Source organism: Epinephelus lanceolatus, chromosome 13 (genome assembly GCF_041903045.1).
Source record: "Epinephelus lanceolatus isolate andai-2023 chromosome 13, ASM4190304v1, whole genome shotgun sequence".
Classification (NCBI taxonomy): domain Eukaryota; kingdom Metazoa; phylum Chordata; class Actinopteri; order Perciformes; family Serranidae; genus Epinephelus; species Epinephelus lanceolatus.
The window spans coordinates 15,890,618-15,909,824 of NC_135746.1; the positions used below are offsets into that span (position 1 = coordinate 15,890,618).

Genomic DNA, 19,207 nt, shown 5'->3' on the forward strand with positions numbered 1-19,207 from the left:
AGCATCTGCATCTGCACTTTATAAATGAACAAATACCAATGCTGGTCCCATCTCACAGCCAAATGTGGCCATCCAACCTATAGGTAAAGGTGGCAGTGATGGATGCTGTAAGAATCACCTCAGGGCTGAGTGGTGGACAGACAACCATATATAACAACCCCATAATCCAAAACAGACAACAGTACAAATTCTACAATTCTTTTTCTATGAGTTATTATCTCTGTACAGAAAACAAAGTATTGTTCTCAGTTTGGTAGTCGGAGTATCAATATGGTGCTTCAAATTAAGATTGCCGTGTGTGTGCATTAGGTGCAGAGCTGGAGCCAGGAGGTATTTAGCTTAACATAAAGGCTGGAAGTGAGGGGAAACGGTTTGCCTGGCTCCATCCAAAGTTTAAATATTCACCTACCAGGATCTCTATAGCTATAATTAACACTTCAGATTGTTTGTTTCTTTCTGTGCTGGAACTATGTTTTTGGCAAACAATGGAGGGCGGTGCAGCGATATCCTGGAATCATTTATCATTCTATATGTATACATCCTGTGCCTATCTTTGAGGTTTTGGGAGAAAACTAAAAAACAAACTGCATCAAAAACAAACAGTGGCAGAGAAGGGTTTTTCTTTTATGTATTCTACTCTTAAAAAGGAAATTTGGAAACACGTACTGTGTCTCAAGTCACGTTCTTCTGTAATTGTGCTTGCTATTAAGTGCAAAAGTGCATTCAGGGTGACAAGTACCCAGATGGTGTACAACAACAGTTCCAATATATCCTACAAAAATACAATGCTTCGTATCTAATACATCAGGTCTCTCAAATGATATGTTCTTAACATATAAAGTTATGGAGGTGAGGTTTAGGCAACACTAGTCTTGTGGGGAAAGTCCTGTGTTTTGTGACCCATCCACCACCCCAGCCTTCCTCCTTACGGGACCGCTTCTTTCCTTACTTCCATCCATCAGTGCATTGGTTATGTGATTGCAGCCTTCCCAAATATGGGGGTTATACTGTACATGAAAAGCATGAAAAATTGAATGTGGAACACTGGAAACGACTTATTCTCAAAGGTCGTCATCTTGGCTACATATCGGAAGGGGAGGGACCACCAAACCTATGAAAATGGTGGTCGAGAAAGTGGTTGCGGTTGCTCTGGTGAACAAACAAACAAGCGGAAAGATATTTTGGCAATAATTGTGTTTGAATGTTGGCTGTAATGCTACATCAAGTGGTAATTTGCCACTAAAAAGAACAATTAGTCAATTGTCATTTCCAGCAAGTTTATAACAGCTGTGTTTTGATTTGAGACAACATTCTGTTTTCTGTCAAATTTCATGCACTAAACAGTACATGTACATAGTGTGCACAGTGTAGTAAATGAAGCGCAAACAGATGTGTCTGAGTTAAAGTTTTTTTTAATCCGTCATCCGAAAAAAACTGTTGCACAGAATACACACTGACTACAATGTGTTTATTTGTTCTATTTATTGCAAATATTCACAATATATGAGAAAATGAAAAGACACATTTCCGCCTTCGCCTCTCTCCACTGGAGTTACCTATCTGGTTGTCATCACTCCCTCCTGTCTTTCATTTGGCACCACAACTGCATGAAGAGGCGGAGCTGTCCTCCCTCTCTGTCTGTGTGTGGTCCACATCCTCCTCATCCTCATCCTGATCCTCATCCTCATCCAACTGAATATTACTCTCTGACCTGTTGAAAGTGAGCTATCTGAGTTGTGAAATGATTCTGTGTGCTCCGTTCCTCTGTCTTGTCAAGGCCGTGTCCCGCCGTCACATTTTCCTCTCTGATTCTTGTTTAAACATCTCTCGAAAGGCTTTGGACTCAGTGTGCAAACATGACTGACACAATGTGAAGTTGTATTTATTTTTAGACGTGCGACAACGTTGGACGAAAAAAACTGACTCAGTGTGCACAGGCCTTTACAGTCAGAATCCTATAACTTATGTTCCAGGTTGCACCAGACTGAGTCGGCCTATTTTTGATGCACGATCTGTCATGAAGTTGTCCCTTCCCAATCTAATAAATTACATTTTAATTGTTCTCCTTATGGTCTGCATCGAGGAATGACGCATCTAAAACCCCACAGCAGGAATTAGCAGGTAATATCCACTGACTGGTGTTAGAAATAGAGTCACGGAGAGATTAAACCTATTCTGAGACAGAACCTGCAGGTGCACTGAGGCATTAATACTACACCTTTCAGACAAAAGACATTGGTTGAACTTGCAGGGGTTGGCTGACGTGGAAAGCAAAACGGATTTTAAATAAATATGAACAGTGACAACAGTTATGACTCTGGTGACTCACTGACCTCCACATCAGCCTTGACAGCTCTCTGCTGAGACTGAACAGTGCAGATGATGCTAAAGGCTACACATCTTAAATTTTTTTTTGGACTTCAAACTAAAAAAATAATTCAATCCACCTAAAAGAAGAAAGAAGTGGTCTAAATATCGGAAAGAAAATATCAGTCTCAATAGCACTTTTGTAAATTGTTTAGAAGGAAGAACTGGGAGGACCAACTCCTTCAACCTGTTCAAAGAGAGCTTAAAAAGCAAATTGCAAGTTCCCAATATATTTCAAGGGCACAGAAGCACCCTGACATCTGGGCTGCGCTGTCAAATCACAACTGTGTCTAATGGAGTAGAAATCTGTCCAGACCTGAGCTTGTGAAGTCATTTTTAATGCCTCGGGCAAAGACTTACAGCTGCACAGCCTTTCAGGGACGCTTCAACATCTTACAAAAAATCTGCCAGATTTTGATGAGATATCAATGAGATACTCTGAAATACTCATGTAAGACTGTGAATGCACAGTAAATCCCTGACAGGAGTGAATAATGAAATGATTCTTACATCAGGAGAGCTTTTGGGACCTTTTTTCTAAAAGTAATATTCAAGGTATTTTGAATTTCATATCGTTGGGTCGCTGTCATTACTATTTATCAAGGACACTTTCTCTAACTATATATATTTATGCTCCACAGGGAGTTTTGAAGCAGTAAAGGTCAGGAAGTCATTCATCCTCTCAGCGTGAGAGGATATCCTATCTGCAACACTCTGGACATGGCAGGAAAATGCTGCGATATTCAGGGAAAGGTCAAAGTTTAAATCATTTCCCTCTGGATTTAAGAGTTGGTCTTTGCTGTCAGGTTGACTTTCAGACTTGGTTTCCTGATTATCTGAATGAAAAGGTCAGTGATCATAACAGGCTTGTTTGACACAGGTTTTATTTGTTGTTAGAGGGAATAGAGCTGACACTTGCTTCATGAGCTGATTGAGTTTTTTATTTGGACTAAAAATACCCTCTAATTTAAACTCTGAAAGCAATTTCACTGCTACTTAATTAATGTTGAAGGAACAGTTAAACATTCTGAGCTTCTTTAGCTTACCATTTTGGTCCACACTAAAAAATCTAAACAACTATTGGCATGAAATTTTGCACAGACAGTCATTCGTAGATTGCATTTCTGCAAACATTCGGGGGCTCAGCTCATGATTATTTTTCCCATTTATAACAGCTATATGGATGTTTTTCCAGCCAGTTGAAAGAAAAAAGACTGCCTGAAAAATCTGATAAGGGAAAATGATAGTTGCCAAGAGAAAAAATCATCCTGCAAAGCCAAAATCCTATTTCTGTATGTTATTGTTCTCAACTGTCTTCATCATTCTGAAACCAGAACACAACAAATGTCGAGGATAATGATTGTTACATGTTTGCCACCTAAGGAGAGTTGTAAAAATATATATAGAGGGTAGGAAATGGACGTAAACAGCATCGTTAGTCTTGAAACCTATTTTTGCTTTACAATGCTGGAGTAGAGTTCACAGAAGGTTAGGTAAACTTTAAAGTCCCAAAGGTGCAATTTGAGATACAGGCAGTAGTCGTGAGCACAGAAAACAGACAATACAATACAAACATACAGAATCAAGTAACACACTCATTTATTCATTCATTCATTCATTCATTCATTCATTCATTCATTCATTCATTCATTTCCCGTAACTGCTTATGTTGTTCGAGGTCGTGGGGGGTTGGAGCCTATCCCAGCTGACATTGGGCGAGAGGCGGGGTACACCCTGGACAGGTCACCAGACTATCACAGGGCTGACACATAGAGACAGACATTCACGCTCACATTCACACCTACGGGCAATTTAGAGTCACTAATTAACCTGCATGTCTTTGGACTGTGGGAGGAAGCCGGAGTACCTGGAGAAAACCCTGGTTCAAACCCTAACCCCCTAACCCACCTCTTGATGTGAGGTGGCAATGCTAACCACTGCACCCCTGTAGTATCACACACTGTCAGGGGTAAATCATTGACAATTAGTGGTCACTGCTGGTTAAGATAAGTGATGGCAGACAGAACAAAGGACGATCTGTTAAGCTGCGTTCACACCAAACGCGAATTCGCAAATTCGCAAATTCGCGCGTCAAGATTACATACAAAGTCAATGCAAAGACGCGATAGACGCGAAAGACATTTACGCACGAGCAATTCGCTTCACTCGCGCCCGGTGTGAACGCAGCTTAAGACTTAGTGCATCATTTAGGGAGGCAAACCTTGGCCCTGAAGCATCTGAAAGTCAACATGGAGGGGATGTTGACAGTCAAAAGATTGAGATTTAGAGGTGAATGAATGTTCAGCTGACGATTCTGCTAAAATAAATCCATGCCATAACAATCTGGGCCGCTCTAATTGCAAATCAAGGATCCCCAAAAATCGTAAGTGCTATATCGTAGGCAACAGGACTTGCTTGCGTTTCTTGAAGACGTTTCGCCACTCATCTAAGAAGCTTCTTCAGTTCTAAATGACTGGTACAGAGTTGCAGGTTTTAAACCCTGGATGGGATCTTGGATGAGAGGTGAAACATCTTCAAGAAACACAAGCCAGTCCAGTTGCCTACGATATAGCACTTACAATTACCATGACCTGGATGACTGAGAATCTTCACCGACAAGATCACCAAAAATGCCAAGTAAATATACAGACTTGAATATTTGGATAACATTTGAAGCTTGAGCCCCAGAAGTCCCCCCTGCCTCCACAAATGAAAAACACAAACCAATTTTGCCCAGAGATTTTGCTATAGGGCCACTACGAATCCCATGCTGCCTTTTCATTTTTACAAAGAACCAAACACCGACGGCATCATGCTGCCCCAGAGTGTGATTTCCATCAGCATGCCGACATCGTGGAAGAAAAAGAAGCGTGACGGGTGTGGCAGAGTACACAGCCTCTAGTGTTACATGTAACGTATGTGTCAGCAGGGCTTTATAAACAATAACAACAGAACAACTTGGTAGCAGCATCATTGAACCCCACCTGTTCAAACTGGCTTATTCACCCTCACAAACACCCTGTGTTTCCCTTTTTATGCCTACAGTAGTACTGTTTCATCCCAGCTCCTTTGTGTCTGCTCAATTCATATCTCTTTGGTTCTGTCTGTTTTATACTTGCTGGCATTCAGTTTTACTTTTATGCTCCACAAAGTGACCTTGAGTATTCTGAAAGGCAGCTTTTAAATAAAATTTATTATTATTATTATTATTATTATTATTATTATTATTGAATGTCCCTGTTGTATGGTGACTAATCTCGTCTTCTGCTTGAAGGGCGAAGAGCTCCCAATTCTCATTGTCCACCCAGTTTGCAGATATTTTCAGCTGCTGTCTTTCTTGTTTGAGTTAGTTAGCATTCTCACTCCGACCTCGTCACATATGGACGTTCGGTCATGGACTTTCCACATCTAGATTCAATGTGCAATGTACCCTGAGTTGTTGATGTTCTGGGATGCTGTTTCAAGTTCTGCCTGTTACATGCATTGTCTTCTTTCAAAATACACTTCTTTTTTCACAGGAAATTTAACATGTACATACAGTCACTTTCAAAATAAAAGCACTACATCGAAACAGCAACACAAATTAACATTTTCTTTTTCCTCCAACAACAAACGCACGTGGTTAGGTTTAGGAAAGAAGAACAGGGTTTGGCTTTATAATCTTACCGGACTTGAACACTGCTCTCTCAGGTGAAAGTCGGTGTTTGTACTTGTTCTTGTCCCGTCCCGTTTGCCCCTGACGCTGCCAAGCACCATTAAACTGTAACAGTGACGGGACAGCCTTTTTCGTCAGTGTCCGACGCCGTAAGTCACTGCCCAAGCATTGTATTTCAATGACTTCGGAGTGAGGCTGGGTTGACATAACACATCGCCACAACGTCAGACCTGTCTTGCCAGCTCTCTTTTTACACAGACGTAAATAAAGTGTTGTTACTGTTGGTTAAGAGGCAATTCCGTTCTTTTAGAAAGGATGGCAAGACGGAGTAATGGTGTGAAATTCCTGCCTTGAACAGGCAGTGTAAAAAGGGCTACAGGGGGGACCTCACATTCCACTTTATATACACACAAAAGAGGCCCTGAAACTGATGTTAAGACTCCAGCACAAAGCACAAGCATAACATGGTCTTGTCTAACTTGGGTCAAGCCACACTAGCTGTTTACCCCTGCTGTTATTTATGCTAAGCTAATTGACAAGAAAGTGTAAAAATGGATGTCTCAAAATGTCACATGACTCCTTAAAAGCTGTATTCTCTGGAGACAAGTCAAATATCAATTTAACTGATTAAAAGAATCAAAGAAACTCCCATGCCTTTCCTTTTCATGTTTGTATAATGGACACATGTTCTATTAAGCCAAGGTCGTCAATACAGTGGCTGGGCACCACATGCTACCAGCAATAAAAGGGAGCAACAATGGATGTCTCACAATGAAGGCAATCGAAACAGTATTTCCAAAACCAATACTCTCCAACTTATTCAATAATGCGTTCTGTGGTCACAGCAGCTCGACATAATGAGTGCAAAGAAACTAATTCTTAAAAAAAAAAAAGACAAAGGAAAAGACATTATGAGGCCAATTATGAGCTGACTAATACTGTTGAATAAGGACCTGTCACAGTAAGCCATTCCACCCACACTTACAACCCACCCACCCACACATACACACAATCCTACCTCACACCCACACACAGACACACACAACCCGCCCATGCACAGTTCCAGCTTCCTCTCGATGTGTGAGGTTACCACCACTCTCAACATGTACTTCTCCAGCTCCAGTGGTTGGTGGCTGAGTCACAGTTTTTCTCTGATGTCACTGTAGACAGAATCACTAATGAACCACCCAACCTCCAACCGTGCTCTGTGGTCGTCTGTCTGCAGGATACTAAATACTCCCTCTTTGCATCTGAGTTTATTTCAAGCAGCCTTTTGAAGCTTTGAGTTACTGTGTGGATTCACTAATGCAGTAAGATCGTAAAGTCTTTTCCCTTTAATATGTTAAGACTGCTTACAGCAAAACTTTTGAATTCTACAAAATAAATGCCTGTACATTTGCTATTTACCAAATGAAATGAATCTGAAGGATTTTTTTAATACTCAAAATCACCTTTCCTGTGCCAACAAAGAGCTCAAATCTATTGGTTTCTTTGGGTCTATATACAGCCAGTCTGCAGTGAACCTTAGTGGCTCGCATTTGAAGGGCACAGAATCATGGGTCCTGTCCTCTCTGTGTAATGCAGCATCTAAGGATGTGCTTATGGTCTTGTCTGTCTGTTGACAGGGAAGAGGCTGTGATGTGACGCACAATGTCACTCTCTATCTTTAGAGTCATTAAGTAACCTGTCAGCTTGCATTAAGGAAAACCGTCACAGACCCTGATCAGAGTGAGTTTCATCTTGATGTCGCAGATTGCATGTTGTATTTCTGTGTCTGGGTCATAGGAAAGTAGAGGAAGGACTATGGGAGAGTTGTACAGTACAAAGAGAAATCATCAGAACAAAAGGTACGAGGCAAACAAATGAAGCGAAGGCGTCAGTGCAGAGACTCATGAGCAGCAGCCTTCTCGATCCACGATGTGCTTGTGAGCTATGAAGAACACTTTGTAACTTGTGACTCAGATCAGTTTGTCAGCACTGATCCATTATCATGTCTGTCGTTATGTTTTTTATTATTGAGCTGCACAGAACAGCCATCTGCAGGTTGTTTATCTGGGACAAGTGCTGTACAAAACTCTCTGACAAAATAAGTGACTTACGTAGGAACCCACCTGGACAAATTATTAAAAAACTTTAAAGTATAGGATTGCAATGTATTATCCACCCATACATTGATTTTCAACTGCTTATCCAGAACCAGGTCGCAGGGGCGGCAGGCTGAGCAAAGCACCCCAGACGTCCCTCTCCCCAGAAACGCTTCCCAGCTCTTCCTGGGGGACCACAAGGTGTTCTACTACCCAGAGCTCATGACCATAGGTGAGGGTTAGGACGTAGATGGACCAGAAAATAAAAGTTTTGCCTTGCAGCTCAGCTCTCCCTTCACCATGACAGTCACAGCACAGCACCCGCATCACTGCAGACGCTGCGCCAAACTGCAGATCCACCTCACGGTCCATTCTACCCTCACTTATAAACAAGATCCCGAGATACTTGAACTCCGTTGCTTGGGGCAGTAACTCACTCCCAACCCGGAGGGGACAATCGATTGTTTTATGGCAGAGAACCATGGCCTCAGATTTGGAGGTGAAGGCTCCTGACCACTTAACACTTGACTGTAAGCCACCCCGGTGCATGCTGGAGGTTGCGGCCAATAGAACCACATCATCTGCATAAAGCAGAGAAGCAATTCCTATCTCACCAAACCAGACCCCTTCCTCTCCCCTAGCTGCGCCTTGAGATCCTACCCATAAATATCACAAACAGAATCAGAGACAAGGGACAAAACTGGCAGAGGCTAACACCCACCCATGCAGTGTGCTGGTACAAAACAAAACAGAATCCTACTATAAAAGTATTTTTGACCATTTTTGTCCAGACACACTGCTTTGATGTGTGTTTAAAATTGCAAAAAACGACTGAAAGCCCCAATCAGCTGATCCTGCTAATAAGTAAAGCATACAGTATGTAGCTAATGCATGATATGGGTTGTTTTTCTGTGACATAGGCTTAAAACTATTTAAAAAAGACACAAATGTATCACATCTTTGCGCTGGGTTGCATGTTTCTTCATTGCCATGAACATGGACACTGTAGTTTTAAGCCAATCCCTGATATACTGTCCTGCTACCAAAAATACTCATAAGAGCACCAAATGTGTATTCATCCGCCACTGAAAAGAGTCCCTTACAAATACATTATTTACTTCTGTTTGAGTAAGATTTGCTTAAAACTACAGTTCCCAGGTGTTTGGGGCAGTGACTTGGCCTTTTTTAAACTATGACTTTGTGAACCATTTTTAACAATTTATGTCTTCAACTGCAACCAGTGGGCTCTGGGCTGAGTGCCCAAGACAGGAGACATGAACTATTGCATTGTCTTTTTGGTCCTTCAGTGGGATGTGTTGAGTAAAATATAGAAATACACCATACTTGTCCAACAGCTGAAAGAAAGAACAGTGACCTTCAGGGTTTTTTTTCATAGAAAATGTTTTATTCTAAACCTTCTGAAAAGTTTGTCGTGATCTGAAATGACATACCCACATTAATATTTGAACATACTGGAAACACATGGTTGCCATATTATCAAAATCAAAGCAGAGCCTGCAATTATAGACACATCTGATCTATAAACACTGGAAGTAACATTTAAAGTGGCATGCAAGACTTGATGAAATAATGTGGCTTTAATGTGGACACTGACCCTCACATGTATATCAGCAAATGTTTTTTACAGAAGAGGTTATTGGGAAATTCTAAAGAAAAGAGAGTTAACAAATTTGTTTGCCTTGACATAACAGGTCTCATTTAAAAATATTTTCATGCATACATTTTTGGAAGTTGACCCAATCAAAGTTGTTTATGAAAAATGGATGTTAATGTCACTGATGCACAATTTCATAACAGTGCTATCTGTTATGATGATTACGACTATGATTGGTGCATAATCGTGTTTTTATGGCATTGTGTTTTTTAATTAAATGAAGGCCAGTGGCTTTGAAAAGCCTGTAGCTGTTTTCACAGCATACCCACTGAGCTAATTGAACTCCTCTGTGTACATTAATCACAATGTTAAATCATAAATGTGCTTACATTCATAATGAGGCTCATCTCTGCCGTCATGAATGAATAGATACATTCAACATGCTTGAACTGGGATTCTGATGCAGCAACAGACTTAATTAAAAAACTGTCACCAGGGAACAGAAGAGGAGGCCCTGTGAAAATGCTGTGGGTGGAAATTAAATTAAATTAAAGTTTTATCAAACCCCAATACACACACGCATTCACACGTACATTCATGCACACAACCACTTACTGTAAACACAATCATGCATGGGTATCCTGACATATGGCCTTAGCCTGACAAATTATGTAACGTGTCATTGACAGCACTCCTTGACTTTCTTCAGCACTGACAGCTCTCCTCTGAGTGGCTGTCAATCACACGGCTGACTGAGAAAACGCAGTGGGATGAATTCTGGGGGCTTTGCTTTGAGCAGCTGCACTAGATCTCACACTGCTTCCCCACAGTTATTAATGTATAGTAGTCTTTCTGTCAGTGTATTGCCAGTCAGTACAACATACAGTGTTTTGATGCTATTGGTTGCTTTTTAGAAACACAAGAACACATATAAATATTTTTTTCCAGAAACTCAACCATGTTTGAAAGTCACCCATCCTCATTATCCTGTTCTTCATTCTCTTTGCTTCACAATCTCTTCATGTTTCCTCTTTGACTTGATTACACATGACAGCTGATGACCTTACAGTACGTCAGCCAGTGCTCACACTTGGGGCAACCTTTTCAAGAAAACCAGGAGATTCAGAACAGAAAAAAGAGCAAACTCACAACCTGGTAATACTGTCCTACTAGTCTGTCCTAGACTGGGCTGCACCAGCTAATTGTGAATCTATTGCTGATTGTGTGTGTAAAGTCCTTCATGATTTCTTAATAAGGGCTAGCTAGTTCACACTTGGGCCAGTAAACTCTGGCAATGTCTTAGCTAGATAAGATTTTATTGAAGTGCAAATTGGTTTCTAGTAAACATCTGTAATGACTTATAATCTTATTTCCAGTTTTAGGAGGCAGAGCGATATATTAAGATCGTCACCAGAAAAATTATTGGCATTGGACGTTGCTGCAAACCATGGATACCTTATATTTGTAAGTTACTATGTAGCGGATACCTCAAAAATTTGATTTACATTGTCTCTTGCTGATAAAATTACTTCTGACACCTCACACATTATTTGAAGAATATCAGCTTTTGCCATCAAACAGAAGATTTAGAGTCCCACAGACTCGACTGAACTGCACGAGGAACTCATTTGTTCCTGAGCCTGTCAACCTATTAAATCAATGTATGGTTTCTCAGTATCCTGGGTCGGACACTGAATGTTATAGTTAATAAGTAATATATTGCACCACATCCACTTTTCATAATGTCTGTTATGAGTTCTAGCATTTGTTGTATGATTTTGATGTTTGGTTGAAAGTTATTTTTGTTTTTATGTGTATTTATGTTAAACAGTTGATGTCCTGGGATTCAAGACAAATTTCAAGTTTATTCTGACAATCAAATCAAATCAAACAATGCTGTGGTTAATGTATGGTTATGTTTAGGTATCACTTGGTTAAGGTAAGGAAGAGATCATTTTTGGGTTAAAAAAACAGTTTTGGTGACACAACCATGGCTAGAGAAGCCGTTGAGGTCTCATAAAAATCATCCATTTTTCACATCACAATCCTTGCTGGAGACACAGCAATAGCTTGGTAAAAAAACAATCACTATTCGTGGAACTATTGCTGGTGGAAAGCAACAGGTTGCCAAAAAAACCCCATTGTGGTGGCCAAAAAGCCACTGGGATCACAATGATGACACACCATAAAATAGCCATTTTTGTCATTTGTTGGTCTTTTACAGTGGTCTGCAGGGTGACACACCAACCATCACCTACTGATGACAAAGTCAGCTCCTGTTCTCCGTCACTTACATAATGATACAAATGTATCCATGGTTTGCAGAAATGTACAATTCCAACATATTTTCCTTGCAAATGGGATGCTGATAAGCTTTAATGATGCATAATGCAAAGATAGGGAAGTGTGTTTTTCTGACTTAGTTTTCGCAGTTTAAAATGAGTGGGGAAATATGCTAACCATTATTTGGTTATTTAGTGTAACTGTATTGGTATATCTTTTAGTTTGTGGTCTATTGTGTCATTTTTGTCAACGTAGTTTAAAATCTTTAATAAATAGCTAAGTGTCGGGTCAGATGTGTTTAATACTTACATTACCTCTTGTAGTCATCATTCTCAGCAGGTAATAAATTAGCAAGTTAATGCACTTTTTGACAGTAAATTCAGTTAGCTATGTGACTTTTACATCAAATGGGTGTACATTTTTAGTAAAAACGAATCTCTACATCTAATCTAAGACCAAGTCTGCTTGGTGCAAGCTGTTTAAATTTAGTGATGTATAAATCTCCACCTCATCACTAGACTATGTTTTGAAACTAAGGAGCTGGTGCACCTGCCACATTTTTAACACAAAACACTCCTTTCTACATGACGACCAAGGTATTACAGTAATTTGGTTTAGCAGACAAGTAGGCTTGGTTTGCCACATGGTATACTGTCTTGTAAATGTATTGTAAATGCATTTTAATGCTACAAACTGTAAATAGCACGGTCAAACGTATTGAGAATATTACAGCATGTCATGCTGGTTAAAAGCACTGAATAACACCATGAGACACACAATCCAAACCACTCAACTGGGAGACACCAGAACCTAAAATATCCTTGCATAATGCATGAAGCAATCCATTCCCATCCTTGCAGAAATTCTCATTTTAAGGGGCCTGTTTAAAATATGAAATACATTTTTGCTGTGCCATGATACTGCTACCATTTTTGTAATCTTTAATTGACACCAAATCAGCTGCAGAGAGGCGTTTATTTAAATCAATGCAACTCATACACCTCTAAAATCCTATAATTTAGTCACTGCAGTGATATACAGTAAATAAAGGTTTCTGATGGTGTACATTCATCATTGGCGAGACATAAAGGATCTCATCTTCAACAGCTGAGGGAATATTCCCGTCCTTTATATCTGAAGGTAGTGATGAGAGCTGCAACGTAAAAAGCAGTAAGGTAAAGATACCGCTTTTATTGCTACAGTACTTTACATGCCAGGATTTATTTCCAATTGGAAAAAAGACAGTGTTGTCACACCAAGCTTTAAGTTTCAATTTCATGATAAAAGAAAAAAAAAAAACAGTGGATTAAATTTCTAGAAATCACAGAGAGCACTCCTGATCCTTCTGATCACACAGAAGTCCTTAAAACAGGATAGTTACTTTGGTATCGGGGAGAATGGGGTCTGATAAGTGAGCTTGGCACTGTGTAGTTGTAACTCAATACAGTAAGACTGATAGGAAATGTCTAAATCACACTGGCAGACTGAAAGCTGACATTTTCCCAGTTGTTAAGAAACAGTTTTTCCACTTGGTTGCCATGCATACTGTAGATTCCTCTTTAAATAACTTAAGAAGTCCATGTCCTCCTCATCTGTTGGCCTCTTCTTCATACTGTTTTTATTCCAAGATGCCTTCTGAATATGTCCTTTTTAACTACTGTGCTCATATATTTATATATATATATAACATATATAACAAGTATGAGTGGACAGACAAAGCGAATCTCAGTCCTTCATGCGTCACCATCCTCACATGTTTGCTAAGGCACAAGTGGATTATTCCTTAGGGTGAAAAGCTGAATGTCAGTCATGGAGGAACAAAAGCATCAACATTCGTCTCCTAAGCGAGGGCAGACTGATCGGTGAAATGCAAGGCATATAAATTCATACTGGTAGAGGTGTAAACTTAAAAGAGAAAAGCCACATTCCTTTGTGTTAGCGCAGGACTGCTGCCTCATCAAGAACAAGCGTTCATTGTTGATTGTGAATTGCTTTTAGCAGTGAGGATCCTCTTTATCTGATGCAGATTTCAGGGCCTCTGGAAATTCAAAGAGATGATGAGCACAGATGCATCTATTGCTTTCTAGGTTTGATGAATGCATTTACCTCCTGTGTGTTCACAGGCTTGTTTGTGGGTATGTGAGAAGATGTCCAGTGCGCTGCTACCACAATATGGGCGTTCATTTCCTTCCTGCTCATTAGATAAGTTTGTTAAACTCATGCCTCTAAATACAATCATTTGTTCCAGTCTGGAGCACACTTCTGATTTGGCTCAATCGCTAGCACAGCTGTCGATCATGTTGGCATGGACACAATGAAAGGAAGTCTGTCCTCTGTTGCATGAATGGGACCTGAGAGCTGGAACATCATACGCTTTTGTTTGAGTTTCAATCACGCACATGAAAGGAGGGAGCTTGATGATTGATCTCTGAAGTCACTCTCGAGGTTTTTAATCAATGATTGGAGCACAATCCACTTAATGAATGCGCACGCACAGGTACTGTATCACAAATGCTCAGTCAATAAGCACTAAAGTGTGTATGTGTCTATAAGCTCTGTCCACCACCAGACATGTTTCACACAGTTTCCTGAATCTCATTTCATGCTGCTCCTCATTTGAGAGTTTCAATGATGGCAATCTCTCGCCGATCAGCATAGTCTGGGCTGAGGCCGTTCAGGTAGAGGCTACCGTTCCTGGCGAGTGTCCCTGGGACAGGACTGAGAGAGAGAGCCATGTTGGGGTAGGCCTCTTTATCCTCACACAGGTTGGCAGACAGCGTCCTCTTGCCAGGAGTCATTTCCTGGTTGATGGTATTGATACCCAGCTCAGATGACAGCTTGCGCTTGATGGATGCAGCGCGCTGGAACTTGTCATAGATGTCAACGCTGAGTCGCCTCCGGGTCTCTTTGAACTCTGCTGACACATTTGCCGTCCACTCAGCTGCGTGAGCTCGAAACTCCCCAACCTGTAGAGAGATACAGAAGATTAATGCCTGCAGGTGACTGAGCACAACGTCTTCCTCCCTATACAGCAAAACATCCACACATGCTACAGTTTTAGCATGCCACGCCACAAAAACAGTTTCTTCCCGACTGCAGTAGGCCTCATCAACAAGACCCTAGACCCCCACCTTTTGGTGCCTTAATGGTTAACAAAGATCTACCATGCAGAAAAGCCTATTCTTAGGCTAAAGGTATTATTCATTCATTGGTGTCAGACATGATAGGTTAATAGAACTGACCACCTAAATGTCAACAACTGACCAATGATTAATGGAGTTCACTCATGTGAACTCAAATGCCATTACCATTCATTTGCACAGACTTCTTTTTAAATGCTTTGGCTGCTCTCCAATTAATGATACACATGACCTTCATCTATTATTCGCAGAAAATGCTAATCAGACAGAGTGCAACTGCAGATGGGGAGATTTAAAAAAATAAATTATTAAAAATAATATATTTTCTTTGCGGCAGATGTGACGAGGTATAGATACTTATCAGTGTCGTGCCATTTAGAATCTGATTCAACTCATTCCTGAGTTATTTAGGAATGATTGTTAGTGACAGTTCAGCATTTTGGAAGATATGCTCATTCTCCTAGGAAAGGTAGTATCGGCACGGTCACTACCTGGAGCTCGCATAAACGGAGCCTGGGTTTGAAGGTGGCAGTGCTGTTTGGGCTGAGAAAGCCATGTGTATGTAAGGTAAAGGAGGTTGTTGGGTTGGTGCGGGGAGCAGTGAGACCTGGCATTAGGGGAGTGTCTCTGGGACGCCGGAGATCACTGTCTAGCCTCCTGGAGGTGTCGTGGGACCAACTAGATGAAACACTGATGAAAGGAGGTTCCCACCTGATGACCCCAAAGACATGTTAGTTATCACTGCTCACTGGTCTGTATAGTTAAGCCTTGCCATAATAGCTTATCATAGGGCTTAGGAGGTTATTCACTGAGTGCTGATCCTTTTCTAGAGCACAAATTTCTTGTGTTTATTTGTACGTCTTGCTGAGAGTTGCATGAGAAGATCGATACCACTCTCATATCCGTACATTACAGATGAAGCCGCACTAACAGTCAGATAGCTTAGCTTAGCAAAAAGACCGAAAACATGTAGGTAACAAAAAAGTTAACTGTCTGCAGGCTGGAGCCATGTGTTTACCAGACAAATGAGAGTGGTATCAATGTTCTAATCTTTTTCTTGGCAAGACAGTAAACAGTTATTTGCCAAAATGTCTTCAAGAAAATATGCAGATTTTGTTCTCCAGGAACCAAGAAGTAAGATAAAGATGTTTTAGGACCATAGGAACTTTTTCATATCTCTAAGAAGCCCCTTTTTATTGTGTCCACACCACAAGAACTAGCACTGGGAGTGTTTACTGTGCTCCTGAGAAGAATTCATATGAATGCCCCCTTGTTGTGGTGTTCACAAACTCATCAAATGAAATGTCCTGAAAGGTCAGAGTTTGCAAGTTGTGACGTTTTTGCTGACATTTTCAGAAATGGTGGAGGCCATGAACATTAATTTAAGAATGAATGGTCAGTTGATATATTGTGATTTTAATCATGTACCCCTGCTCCACCAACATTAGCTCATGTACGCAGGTTATTAACATGTGGGTATACCTGCTAAAAATAGGCTATAGACTCCTTTCCCATTGCCAGTAGATCAGAGCTGTGTACATGGCTCCGCAGCGGACGAGCATGTCTTTCTGTGTGTGGGTTTCTTTTTTGGTGTGTCATGTCTGACGTCACAGACAGGTCAGTAGAGAGGAGCATAGAGGCCAGTGAAAACGTTAAGGTGATTACTACTTTTTATGTATCTCTTATTCATTCAGTCTCTCAAACTCAGGGCAGACTAATTTGGATCAATGTTTGAGTGGAAACAGGCGGTATTTTGTGGTGGTGCATTGTTGCATCTCGTCGGTAGAGGAGCTAAAATTAGTACGTTCACCCATGTGTTGTGTTTTCATCAATGCTGATCGAAGCCAGAGGCAATAAATACTGTGACTACTCCAGAGTCACCTCACCTGGGTGTGAATGCTGATTTAAAGCCTCTCCCACTGTACTAAACAGCCAAATGTTAGCTGGTGGTAAGTGTTTTTTTTTGTGTGGGAAAGGGCTATACAGAGGAAAATGTTAATATTCCCAGCAGCCTCATCTTTTTTGTCTGTCATAATGCCTTCGCATTTCTGACATGACCCCCTTGCTTGCTTGCTAAATTGCTAGCTTTGGTGGCTTCTAGGTGCCAACAGTAGCGTCCATGTTGCTGTTGCCTAGCAGCGGTACTCTCCTGACTTAAGAGGCAAACTGTGAATACGGCTTCCCATGTGGTGGCCATGAGCTCACGAGTTCCATTTGAAGGCAGCATAGGAACGATTGTAGGTCTGGGAACGCTCTAGAAGGACTTTTTAAGCCTCTATTTCGGAGTAGATACTCTATCAGCACAAGAGAAACCTTGAATGTACAGTGATTGAGCCAATCCCATTGGCTGCGTTGACAACAGACAACACATAACAAATACAACAGCTTATAATGAAAAAACCAAGACAAAACAGAAGACAACACGGACAAATGGACCGACAGTGAGGTCAGTTGGTGTGATGGTGGGAGTATCAGGCAATTCTGACTCATCAGCCAGCCTTTGTCACTGTAGCTTCCGTATTGATGGTGTGAATGCAAAGAGTCCTTGAAGGTTATGTAGTCCTCGGGGGAGCTCCTCAGTGGGCACTTCCTCTCAGGGAGTCCCCAGAGCTGTTCGGCCAGAAAATACCTACAGGCTCATTATTCAGGAGCTACTTATGCTGTCCTAAGAAGTTTGCTGTTGTGTGTAGGATCATTTGTGAATAAGAAGTTTGTAATTTCCACTTGAATTTATACAGTGGTACTATCTGAAGCTATTGCTGTTGAGAGGTGCTGTGATACAGATACGGTGTAGACATGCTTGCACCTTCCCCACCCATCACTTCACTTCACGGCCTCAAGCATTAAAAAATGAAATGCGTATGTGTGTGACCTGATGGCCCAGGTTTCTGGAGACTGGACACTGGGCACTGTCTGTCTGTTTATGGTCCCTGAGAAGCAACACATCATTGATCTCCCCTTCATAATGCATTAGGCTTCTTTCTCCAGGCTGTTTAATTATCTGTGAGGCTCTGAGGTGTGCTTGTTCAAAGTGGACTTCTGAGTGCTCAGGTTAAAATTTATGGGTTGTGTCTGTATGTGTGCACACATTAGACACACACACTAGAGCACAAACACTAAAGTATGTGCTTTCTCTTCTTTCTTCTCACTTTCTCTGCCTGATCGTTTTCCCCCCGCCTTCCCCAAACCATCAACTTCCCACTGAAACCTTCTCTCAGTCACAGGCTCCAAAGGCTGCACTCCTAATTACACGAGGATTCCCACTGCAGATTGCCACATACCCCCCCTAGACTCCACTTTCTTGCATTATATAGAATAAAGAAATGAGATGTGCACGCAGCTGATTTTATACAGGAGATTGCATTTGAACGTTCATATGTGGCTCTCTCCAACCTTTTAACATGTAAATAACAAACCCGCCAGAATACCACGCTATCTTATTACCCTGCAGCCACCTGCTGGAAACACACCAAAAATTTAATCCAACTCTTGCACGAAATGGCATTTTCTCCACAGGAGTGCCACCACCACGGCAATTCATCACTTCAGATTGAAGAGTGAACTAGGAAACGCTGTGAGGTATTACTCTATCACTACGAGGGGGAGACGGATGTGATCTCACCTGTGAGCTAACTGCAAATGTCCCTCTGCCTACAATATTTTATTTGTGGCTGCTGAACAATGACTCTTCTTTGAATCTATTCAACCATTAGAAAAAGGATCTTTTTGATGGTTTAGCTGCAGCCAAAAAAACGTTATCTCAAGATGGATACCCCAACATACTCTTAATCATGGATATCTTCTTTTTATAATGTCGTAATGTACTGAACCCAAAGTCTGGTTTTAACACATTACCACAGTATTGTAGTTTATTTTGTGCTCACCAGGTGGATAGTCTTCAAGAGAAGTGTGGCGTCTATAGGGACCAAACAAGCCCCAGGAAGTGCACCAGACTTTGAAGCCAATCTGACATAGTGGGCAAACTGTGTAACTACAACATCTGGGTCCGTCCCGTGATGCCTTTGAGGCTAAAAAGACTTTCTGAGCATTACAACTCTCGCAA

At 41.1% G+C, this 19,207-nt stretch overlaps 1 protein-coding gene across 2 annotated transcripts in view; it reads right to left on the minus strand.

Moving 5' to 3' along the window:
• Positions 1 to 9,503: 9,503 nt before the first annotated feature.
• LOC117271223 (potassium channel subfamily K member 2-like) overlaps positions 9,504 to 19,207 on the minus strand; it is a 59,816-nt gene continuing 50,112 nt past the window's right edge. For both annotated transcript variants that reach the window (XM_033649362.2, XM_033649360.2), the window contains exon 7: positions 9,504 to 14,970. In XM_033649362.2, coding sequence (XP_033505253.1) covers positions 14,617 to 14,970 — 354 coding nt within the window. In that variant the 3' untranslated portion in view covers positions 9,504 to 14,616. The remainder of the gene's footprint in view (positions 14,971 to 19,207) is intronic.